Genomic DNA, 11520 nt, shown 5'->3' with positions numbered 1-11520 from the left:
GCTTCGCCAACGGCATCCTCTCCAAGACGTCAGTAGTTTCTGTCCTTTCCACACAGCTATATATTGGTTAGCTTAGCAGACACTTTCATCCAAAACAACAGTACAGTGCAGATGTATATTTTCAGTACAGTGCAGACATACATGAATTGCTGCACACATTATTTTCCATCCGTATGTGTGCTTCCTGAGAATCAAATCCATTAGCTTGGTGATGTTGACCTTGCCCTTGTAGTTGAGCAGTAGGCACTTAACAAAAACCTGAAGATCTCCTTGACATGTTGTTCTCACCTATGACTGTTAATTGTTCATTGTTAATTATCCATTCATAATTTATTGGTATGAAATGCCCTTGTGATTAAACAGGGGCAGAAGTGGGCAAACCTCCCAGCTAGATGACAAGCATGGCTAAATGGGTGCTATTTTTTGACCTCATTCTAAATCTCTTATTTCTTCACAGGGGATCACTGTCAGATAAGAAGCTTGTCTTCACCAAAGGTGATAACAAAGTCCCAATCTTGATCCCAAAACTGTTACTGGTACTGTTGGAATGGTTTTTGAAAATGTGATTTTAAAACAGCTTGCAATTTGGTCAGTATGTAAGCACTGCAGATTCAACATCAAGGGCTTACATTTTCCTCTCTGAAAAAGAAGTGGTGATTAATGTTGAATCATAAGTACCAGGAAGCTTTAGATAGAGAGTGCGATGTTTATCTCAACATATCTGATGGAAGTTACACTTTAGTTGCCAATTGGTACTTCCTGTACAAATGGCACTGGCGAGTCTAAGACTATTTGGCTGATAACCGTGTTTATTTTGGCCATGGATCTGCAACCCATTTGAATGAAAGATAAACAAAGCCAGTTCCTTCAATTGTGTCTCTTTCTTCTAAGGGCATTAACATAAAACCATTCTTCAGACTTTAAAGTGTTCTGTACTTCATCACAAGAATTTCCTGTCTTTCCTTTGACTGTGCAGCTTGTAACGGGCAGCTGGCGGTGGCGGCATACAACATGTCCACGGTGTGGGAGGACACGGACGGACTGGGCCAGCGCGTCACTTGGATGCCAGGCGCCAGCGATGCCACAGGGCAGCCTCTGCAGTGGGCAGCCAGTACTGCTGACAAGGAGCCCTGGCTGGAGCTGGAGCTCCGGGAGAGGAGCACCGTCACAGGTCAGGGGTCAAAGGTCGTGACCTCAAGCGTTAGTCTGCTCTCTCTAGCGTGGCTGGCGGTTACTTATTAGCTTGTTTTTCCGTTAGCAACACTGTTTTGGAACTATTAGGCAACGGGTTGTACTGCGAAGGAACAAATGGGTTCATGGGCATATATTTTTAACACTTCAAAGAGTATTCTTAGACACAGTGGAGGTCAAAGCACTGTGACATTAATGAGAGACACACATATTTGAATCCCTTCTGTCTATGCCTTGTTCTTCTCTAGGAATAATACTTAAAGGAACGTCTAGATTCTACATAGAGTCTTACTCACTGATGTACAGCAAAGACCGCAAGACCTGGAAGCTCTACAAGGGTGCGCTCAGTAAAGACAAAAAGGTACCAGAGTTTTGGAGTTTCTGCTGGGCCGCATGGCATCACATATCCAACATCCATTTTGTGAATCCTAATGCTAATGAGGCCCTGTGGGATTTGAAGTGTTTACTCTGGTCTGAACGCAGGTGTTTGAGGCTCATTCGGACGGTCACGTGCTGGTCCTCAACAGCCTGTTTCCTCCAGTGGCGGCCCGCTACCTGCTCCTGCAGCCCCTCACCTGGCACCTGAGGGCCTCGGCCGGGGTACAGGTGCTGGGCTGCCCCATGCCCCGGGGGCGATCAGGTGTATATGGTACACAACTCTCGAAGAACTACGACTAGAGTTAGGCCAGTTAAACGGCATTATATTGGCTTACATTTCATATACAGTATAATATACTTTAATATACTGGTATTTCATTTTTTGTGTACAATTACAACAGAGAGAATTCTAAATAGAAGAGATAGTAGGCCTACTTTTGTAAAACTAGAAAGTACCCACTGAATTAAGTTTCTCATTGAATTAGGTTGAAAAGTACCTATATCAACTTAATTCATAGAGATGGCACCATGTGTAGCAAATACTGGACTATGTGTGAATACATTCAGATGTTTGATCTAAGAGTGTATAACTCGATGCAGTATTGCTTGGATGATTTGTGAGAAATGTTTTTCCTTCGTAGAGTCCTCATCAATTCATTTCTCTCCATAGTGAGTAACAGGATGCCGCTCCCAACAGAGAAGTTGCCTTTGGAGCCAGTTACCACGGAGAGTCCAATTTTAATCGAAACCTCAGACCAGAGTAAGAACACACCTTTTCTCTAGGAATTGGTCTGCTAACTAATGATAGTAAAAAAAAAAATACTATCAAAATGTACTCTTTTCCATGGCAGGTTTGTTTGAGTGCTAATGCCATTCCACTGGGGAAACATTATAAAAGTTCTGAATGGGCTCACAGCTCACTATGTAAGAAGGCTTATCATCATCATTCTCATTCGGATGTTTAATGATATGACTCATTGATTGCTGTGACTCATTAATTGCTGTGTCGTGTAGCGAATCAAAGTGTTCACTGTTAGTTTGTTGGCTTTCCTTACTCAGGTTCCAGTCAGCCAATGATTGTGGCCGTGGGCGTCATCCTTGGGTTGCTGCTATGTGTGGGCTGTTTAGTGGCAGGGCTGTGGTGGCGGAGGAGGTAGCTTATCTCTCTCTCTTTCTCACAACACACACGCACACACACACACACACACACACACACACACACACACACACACACACACACACATGCATATTGCCTGTGTGAGACTCGCATCTCAGGCTACAACGGCGAGTCATCTAGAGTTTGGGCGTGGGATATATTTTTTATGCATGAGGGAAGTAGTTCTCAACAAAAATAGACAGAAAAGATCTCTTGATAGTGATATTGACATCATAATCATACCAGCAAAATGACATAACTGACACCTTCAGTTTCAATGTCCCAGAAATGTGTATATGTGTAAATATGTAAATATAAATATAATATATACTATCCATATATATTTAACCATTTCAGCAATTGCATTTCATGAAAGGGGAATGTGGAGGCTACATGTACTATATAGTCTTAGTAGAAAGCCAGTGTACGCTATAACTATATTATGTCAATAAGTTAACAGAACATAAGGTGAAGGGCAGTAGTTTTCCGCTCTCTCTCTCTATCTCTATCTCTCTCTCTCTCTCTCTCTCTCTCTCTCTCTCAACAAGGGTAAATAAAAGTCATGTGATGCCTTTCTGGTTACAACTGGTCAACTTCCTGGTCTTGACTTTTTGGACCTCTCATCAATGATGGTTGCCACCAAACTCATTGTGATTGCCATTATCAAAGGCAAACTCGATGTAGAAAGATAGGGCTGGCAGTAGCAGTGCCACAGCAGCAATGCTGACCGTGTGAAAAAACCATCGGCTGTATATAGAGTCACTGGAGACTATATAGAGTAAATATATATTCTATGACTATATTGGAGATTATATTGAGTATCTATATAGAGAAACTATATATTCTATGACTATATTGGAGATTATATAGAGTATCTATATAGAGTAAATATATATTCTATGACTATATTGGAGATTATATATGTAGAGCATATAGAGACTACCTGGAGTATCTGTATACTCTGTTTAGAATATATAGAGACCGTATATACAGTCATTGGAACAAACACACACATACATGACCTGCAGCAGTTCAGCAATGTAGCTGACACGCACATGTGATGCAACTGGTATGAAACGGCTGTAGGACTTTTACAGATGCATAAGCACTTACATTTACACATTCGCTCTCTCTCTCCCACACGCACACACTGCCGCACTGACTGGCTAATCTCACATATTTTACATTCACACCATGAAGGGCTGTTTGCCTTGTTTCTGGAGCTTCAAGTACTAAGCACACTCATACACCACAGCAAGTACAACTGGCAGTATAACAAGCCTGTGTTTCTCATGCTCCTGCTACCTCTGATTTGTCTTTTAGACGAAGAAAGACACAGATGAAGAAATGCTCTTTGGACAAAGGTACTGACAAGTGTTTTTCCGCACATCTCTCTTCTCTACTTCTGCTGTTTTCTCAAAATGTGGTCTTTGAGCATCATCTCTGTCTTTGCCTCAGATTGCCATGGATTCCACATAAAGACTCTTCCGGGTGCGGACTCGGAGCTCACGCCCTACCCTCTGACCAGGAGCGTCCACGACGCCCTTCCCAACCCTCCCCTTAACGGTGAGTCGGAGGCACCCAACGGTGTGAAGAAGGGGGTCAGGGTCACTGCATCTAGTCCCATGCAGATGTCTAGCATTCCAACACATTGTTCCCTTTAGCATAGCCCCCAACTGCTTCTGATGAGAAGAAATGCTTACCGGTAAACCCCTTTAGAAAGAGCGACTAATTCAGTCATCTGAAAGACACTCTAAGCAGGCTAAAACAGTAGGACACAGACAAGGCTGAGTGATCTTTATGAGCAGTCTACTGTAGCGCTATTCAAACAGACCCAACTGCTTTACTCCTACTTTAGTCTCTCATTGTTTTTCACACTCGTTCCTCATCTTCATCTTCAAGGTCTTTTAAATTCCTTCATGTTATCAGCAATCAGTGGGCCCAATTACTGTCCTGAGCACAGTGTAATTGATAATGTTGTACAATGTGTGGCTGTTAAATAAGGAGACTATTATAAATGAGTATATATGAGTATATACAAGTATATATGAGTTATATGAGTATGCGTTTTCTTTAGTATACAGTAATTGAATGACAGCATTATTTAATAGCCACATCTTGTATATTTTGTATGTTATTGCATATAGAACATATTATAACACAATCCTAAACCTATCCCCACGTACACCTTGTAACTACGTGTGCTTATATGAGAAGTATTCTCTGTGTGCACTATACAGTACTTTGGGAGGCTGCAACACAATGAGGTGCATTCATTTTTCTACCCATCTACTCAACTGCCCCTTCTATTTTCCCTCGATCCATCTTGAAGTAGCTACAGTTTCCCTCCCATTGTTCCTGGCTGTTTTATATCCACATATGCATCCAGCCATCCCTCCCTCCCTCCCTCCAGTCTGCTGGATGGGGATTAGCAGTGCGGAGAGGGGGAGTACCAGAGAAGAACCCTCCCTCCCTCACACACACACCCCACCCCCACAATCCCACCATGGTCCAGCTAGGCTCTTCAGTGGCAGCATAAACATCTCTTTCTTTGCACTGCAGAGTCTGCCTGAAAGGGAGCCTTTAATTGGAGTTCCTGGAAAAGGGCGCCCATACCGAAATGCAGGGCACCCTTCTCTCTCTCTCTCTCTCTCTCTTTCTCTCTCTCTTTCTCTCTCTCTCTCTCTCTCTCTCTCTCTCTCTCTCTCTATCCCTCACTCTCTCCCTCACTCTCTCCCTCCCACCCCACCCCTGAGGGCTAGTGCAGCCTTGGGGGGTGGGCAGTCAGAAGTGGGACAGAGGTTCTCTGGCAATCAAGACAATCGTGGCATTTTCCCTTAAGTCCATATAATTAGAGGGGGGCTTCGGCATCTCTGGATTCCTGAAAAGGACCGGTCTGGGCAGTTGGAGGAGTTGTTTGTTGGCTGGTTGCGTGTGAGGGTCGGAGGATGGTGGGACAGGGGACGGGGGGGGGGTTGGACATTTAGGGCCTCCTGTCCATCTTTGGCCTGTGGAGAGGGATGGGTCCATTGTGGGAGCCCCTCTGGAGGCCCCAACAATGTCCTGATATGTGCCCACTGAGTCAGCCTGGTCACAGGACCCAAATTCACTTTGAGAATAGAAACGGTCTGGCCTCACTCCACTGGGGATTGTTTCCAGTCATTGCATCCTAATGGGCGTAGACTTTGTGTTAATTTTAACCATTTAACCAGCCTTTAACCAATCTGTTACACTTCCCACTTCGCCACCAACAGTGCAAGTTTATATGTTTGCCTTTTCCCAAACCCTGTTGCCAGTAAATAATCAATTTTTTTGGCCCTTGATGAATACATTTACACATTGTTCTTGCTCTGGCTTCGATCCTTCGATATTTGCTAGCATTGCTATAACTGTTTGTATAACAGTTCATCTAGCCCTAGCATTGTCGCCATTGTTGTTACTACATTTCAAACAAACATTTCACTTCAATGCCATCGCACCTACCCCCACTGGTTGCTAATAGGAGGCCACTCAGAATGGCCCAGTGATCCATCTTGCGAACAGCTTCTAGACGCCAATCACTGCGTAAAGTGAACTGTAAGCAATAGGCGGGTTGAGCCACACTACCACTGAGTCGGACAGCAGTCCACACAAAGGGGGAGCCAATCAAACGCATCGCTGAAGTGGGTTCCTAGGCAGGTCATTGGTCAGTTGGAGGCCCTTGTGCTGTGGCCTCCACTCTTGCAGGTTATGTTTGTTTGGTAAATATAGAATCTCCAACACACGTTTTAATGAATTAACGCTCATGAATGGAATTCTCTGTAAACAAGCCAGCAGTCATCAAGTTCCTGGCAAAGATCCAGTTTTTTTCAGTTCACCCATTTTTCTCAGTAGTGAAGTTACTGTTTTATTTCATAGATGCTGTTCTTTTAAATCACTTGGGTGAGGTAAAATTGCTCAATAGTCATGCATTTATATCAACAATGCATTGGCAATTAAAACTTTTTCAAACTTTGCATCAGGATTATTCTAACATGTATGTTCCTTAACACTTTTTTCTGGATTCCTGGATTTCTTGATCATAAGGCGATCATAACCATGCCCCAGTATTCTTCTGGTTCAGTGATAACAACATAAAACATATCATAGCAGCGTAGAAAAAAGAGGTTGGCTAGGTTTGCTTCTTTAATTCTTTTTTTTTATCAATAAAAGTTATTTTTACAATTAATAGTGAAATAGAATTAATTTGGGACCATGCATATCAGAAAGAAACCAAGAAAAAAAAATAATAATAATAATTGTGGAAATTTCTATTAATTTGGCCAACACTGTAATGGCAGGATATGGCATCTGGTTCTGTCAGTGTTATGAGGGTTAGGATAATAGGTAACACTTAAAGTACTATCCATCTACCAGTGACCTCTGTAGTGAAACAGTGCATGTAGTGAGCCTGACGTGTTTCTGAACTGTCACCCCCAGACTACGCTGAGCCGGACGTTCTCTCGGGAGGAGCGAAGCTGGCCTCCACCTTCCGTCCCTCCCTGGAAGAGGGCTACACCACACCCTTCACCCTCAACCACTACGACATCCCCGGACGGCTCCCCGAATACGCCGAGCCCCTTCCACCTGAGCCCGAGTACGCCACACCCTTCGGTGAGCAGCCCATGGATCCCTCGTTGACGCCCCCTCTGGCGATGCTGCAGAACAGCAGGCACTTACCCCAACATGGCATGAGGATAGTCCCAGGGCTGGCACGCTACGACAGCCCGCCGCAGAAAGGCCTAGCCAACGGGTACTGCAGCCCATCATCCCTGGCTAGTGGGGCACAGAGGGACAGTGTGGTGTACGCCGAACCACAGCCCGTGGAGCCGCTGCTGAAGCACACCTACCATGAACCACTGTGAAACAAAAACACACCTCAGACGACTACTAAGGGAGCGGGGCAGGCAGGAGGAGGCAGGCCCACACACCTTAGACTGGAGGGGCGCTAGAGGCCACACACGCACTGTGTACAAAGAGGAGACAGAGGTTAACCACACTGAGACTGAGAGACATGCCCACGGCTGGGCTACGCTCTGCTGCCTATTAGCTAAGCCCTCACATACAGTTCATGAAGACATTGTTCGAGTGTTACTGTTGCGGTCTGAAAACAGGTGATGTTAAGGTCAATGATAAACTAAATGCTATGCAAAGCACTATGCAGTCTGAAGCTGAGTGTTATGTGTCCATGCCTACCTTTGAGTCCTCTGACAACGCTATAATTGGAGATGTATTTGATTCATTATACCATACCGTTTCATTGACTAATGACTGAAGAATTAAGTAGACTGTAATTAGGATTACAATCTGGATATTTCAGGTAATCTTTTGTGAGGTCTGACAACATTACTAAATCTTGGAAATATTTACCACTGAGGAAACATATTTAACTGTTAATAAATGTGTGTGTGTTTGTAAAGTGTATGTATAGAATGGTGTGTGAAAGTTTAAAACTATATGGCAGCTATTTACTTTTCCCTGCCTCTGGATACTGAAATAGGGCACTTTTGGTAATGGCAAATTACTGCCGGGGTTTGAAGTGTTTTATGGAATATTACAAATAAAGATTTTAAAACACCTTTTTATACAAATCCAACAGCAAAAGGAGTCTGCTTCTTATCTCTTAAACACCTAACCTAACCTAAAGTGAATATTGTTTATCTCTAGGATTAGTCCATTAGAAATGTCCAAAAGAAATGGGAATCTGCAGCCCTGTGCACGCACGCAAAGCACCATGCACAAGGTTTGTGAGACATCTTGTGGTCACTTTTGGAAATACCAACTGTGTTAACTGAAGTAGCACATGACATTGCCATGTTTTTCAAATTAATTTGCATTTTATGATATAATTTCCAACAGTATAACTACAACCATGTTACACTGTAATAGATATGCATGGCATCAAAATGGCTGTGTGGTTCTCTGAACTGTTCATGTTTAACTTTCACTCTGCAGGGAATGCGCATAACATTACTGTCTTTCCCTATAAGAGCAGGTCATTTCTGACCGTTGTAAAGGCAAACTTTCTCTGCACTTCAGCCATGAGAGAGATGCTTCTGCTTTTTTTTCAGTGAGTCATCCTCAGATGACGGCAAAGATTTTTTTTTTCAGTAACGGCAACTTCATACTTCAGATGTTGAATAATCGTCCATATTCACTGCAGGTTTTCCTTACTAAATAATCAAACGCAGGTGGTTTTTGGCCAAAATGTTTTTCCCAGATCATAATAGGAACCATTCCTCATCAGTAGACCAGGGAGAACTAGGGTGGAATGGTTATTAATAGCACAAGCCCTTCCTGCTTTCCTCATCCTCTGTGGCCTACAGAAACTGCAAGTTCAAGTGCAGTCCCTAGGCTCAACCCCGTGTGAGTATTTGGGGGATAAAGGTAGCTGAACATTTCTTACATCTTCACTTAAATATTAGAAAAAATTTAAACAAACCAAAGACAACAACTACAAGGTTTACTTGCGAATGATATCGCCCACCCTGAGCAAATAAATTCAGATTGCTCAGAAAGCCCCTTGTGTGCCTCCAACCTAGGGTGTCTGTTTCCCTTCTTTGTGTGGCTACGTGAGGCACACCCTGAGCAGCCCGTGTGGAGGGGTCAGGGAAGGGCTACGTGAGTAACTCAGTGACACTGAGGCTGAGTCCATCTCCCACTCCTCAGCTGGAGTCTGGCGCGGCTGCACAACAGGAAATGCCGGACTTGTCTTGATAGGACACAGAGCTCACTCTCACACACCCCCTCGTCAAGTCAGCCTTCCTCCCTCTTTCTTTCTCTCTCACTCACTCACTCTCTCTCTCTCTCTGTACTCAGTATACTCCTCCCTCGCCCTCACCAAAACATCTCATTTTTGCATGTAGCAACAGGCTAAGCCAGGGCAGGGAGAGGAGGGAAAAAAAGAGAAGAATAACGTTCAAAGTTCCCACCCTGCTCTTAGACTGAAAGAGGCAAGTGACTGCAGTGACTGCACCGAGGGAAAGGTAAAAAGGAACTGAGCCCAGCATTTGAACACCGTTAAGTTCCAGGCATGCCGTGGACTGGAACTATGCGACTATCTCCTCTGAGCATCTGAATAGGACCGGTGAGCAAACAAAGGCTGTCAAATGGAAAGGAGCTCTCCGGCTCCAACAATGCCCAGTCACTGAGGCACTCCGCTGGAGAGACTCTCTTCCCTTTCCTGCCTGGGTGGCAAAGATTGTCAGTCAAGTGCCCAGTCGATCTTCCAAACCGCTGCTGTGGTCAACTTGGAAAACCCGAGGCCATGGACCTGACCCTGTGGCAGTACCAGTTCCGCATCATCATGCTGGGCGACTCCACGGTGGGCAAGTCGTCCATGCTGAAGCGCTACACGGAGGACCTGTTCATGGAGTGCCTCAACCAGACGGTCGGAGTGGACTTCTACGTGCACTTCCTGGAGGTGGAGCCCAACGTGCGGGTCAAGCTGCAGTTCTGGGACACCGCGGGCCAGGAGAGGTTCAGGTGAGATGTGTGTGTGCTGCTGAGACTCACTGGTAGTCACACACTCATGGAGAAACAATGTGCACACTCACATGGAGAGGATACGTTGCCTTTTTCCAAAGAGGAAACTTACGGGAATCATTTACATTTATGATGTAACATTTGCATGAACAGTGAAACAAGCGTGCACTGGTGAATGGCTCCGAGTACACCTTTGGTCACACACTGGGGTTTTGTCTAAACATCAAACGTGTGCCAGGATATTGTGAAATTAGGCTTTCTCAAGACAGTTAGCTATGAATCCAGAAGTGTATGCCAGAAGTGTAACTGTTCTTCTCAAACAACTGCTCCTTTGTCAACTGTACATCAAAATAAGTATTGTGTTGCTGTAGTTAATTGTGTTAATAATAATTAATTGTATTTTTCCTACTGATGCAGTCTGTTTTAGACAATCCACGACACCTAGGGCAATCCTTGCAGTAACCCTATTAAAATATTTATGGTTGTATATTCGTTGCAAAAGAATACTGATTTGCCTTGCAAATGAATGAGGTCTCTCTGTCTTGACAGGTCAGTGACACGTTCCTACTATCGCAACTCTGTGGGCGGACTGCTTGTGTTCGATCTGGGGAACCGGACCTCGTTTGAGCACATCCAGGAATGGTATCAAGAGGTGCGCGAGCACGTGCAGCCTCACACCGTGCTCTTCGTGCTGGTGGGTCACAAGAGCGACTGCAAGGAGGAGGCAGGGGTGCGCACCGTCAGCAAAGAGGAGGCTGAGAAGCTCGCCGGTAGCTTGGGCATGCCGTACGTGGAGGCGTCGTCCAAGACGGGCGAGAACGTGGCGGCCGCCTTCGAGCTGGTGACACGGCGCGTCTACCAGGGCCTGCTTAGTGGCGAGGTGCAACTCCGAGACGGTTGGGACGGGGTCAAAAGTTCGGCGCCCCGGCGGCACCCCTCGCAGCTGGCTGACACTGGGGGGTCCGCCAAACAGGACAAGAAGTGCGCCTGCTAGGGTACCACAACAGGCCAAAATGGGAGTAAGACCTGTGGATGTTTTAGCAGATCCCCCCCCCCCCCCCCCCTCAAACTAATAAATTAATAATGGATAATATATATCTTATTGTATATTTTATGGATGAATGCGATTCACAAATTCAAATCGCTTCCTACTCCAATCTAGTTTTGTCCTTTGTGAAGCTTCTCTCTGAGCTCCGCCTTCCAAGGCCTTCACTACGTCCTCATTAGTGTACATGAATCTAATTTTGGTTGTCAGACACAACATGGAGGTCAAATTGTTCTGTTTTTAGAGG

General features: G+C 44.8%; 2 protein-coding genes across 4 annotated transcripts in view; both read left to right on the top strand.

Annotated features, from left to right (window-relative positions):
- si:dkey-34d22.1 (discoidin, CUB and LCCL domain-containing protein 1) overlaps nucleotides 1–8334 on the top strand; it is a 25591-nt gene extending 17257 nt beyond the window's left edge. For 2 of the 3 annotated variants that reach the window (XM_031575783.2, XM_012838780.3), the window contains exons 6-15: nucleotides 1–28; nucleotides 458–495; nucleotides 977–1171; nucleotides 1440–1552; nucleotides 1675–1840; nucleotides 2240–2329; nucleotides 2629–2722; nucleotides 4049–4089; nucleotides 4184–4291; nucleotides 7184–8334. The exon at nucleotides 1–28 is cut by the window's left edge and continues 106 nt beyond it. In XM_031575783.2, coding sequence (XP_031431643.1) covers nucleotides 1–28; nucleotides 458–495; nucleotides 977–1171; nucleotides 1440–1552; nucleotides 1675–1840; nucleotides 2240–2329; nucleotides 2629–2722; nucleotides 4049–4089; nucleotides 4184–4291; nucleotides 7184–7608 — 1298 coding nt within the window. In that variant the 3' untranslated portion in view covers nucleotides 7609–8334. The remainder of the gene's footprint in view (nucleotides 29–457; nucleotides 496–976; nucleotides 1172–1439; nucleotides 1553–1674; nucleotides 1841–2239; nucleotides 2330–2628; nucleotides 2723–4048; nucleotides 4090–4183; nucleotides 4292–7183) is intronic. The other variant, XM_031575782.2, reaches the window with a different exon arrangement.
- Nucleotides 8335–9352: 1018 nt separating this feature from the next.
- On the top strand, nucleotides 9353–11277 carry LOC105910005 (ras-related protein Rab-39B). The gene is made up of 2 exons (XM_012838685.3): nucleotides 9353–10228; nucleotides 10778–11277. Exons 1-2 carry the CDS (start codon nucleotides 10011–10013, stop codon nucleotides 11220–11222), a joined length of 663 nt encoding a protein of 220 aa, XP_012694139.1. The 5' UTR covers nucleotides 9353–10010; the 3' UTR covers nucleotides 11223–11277.
- The last annotated feature ends 243 nt before the right edge of the window (nucleotides 11278–11520 follow it).

The sequence above is a fragment of the Clupea harengus genome, chromosome 11 (assembly GCF_900700415.2).
Source record: "Clupea harengus chromosome 11, Ch_v2.0.2, whole genome shotgun sequence".
In the NCBI taxonomy this organism is placed as follows: domain Eukaryota; kingdom Metazoa; phylum Chordata; class Actinopteri; order Clupeiformes; family Clupeidae; genus Clupea; species Clupea harengus.
This window is presented reverse-complemented; position numbering and strand designations above follow the sequence as displayed.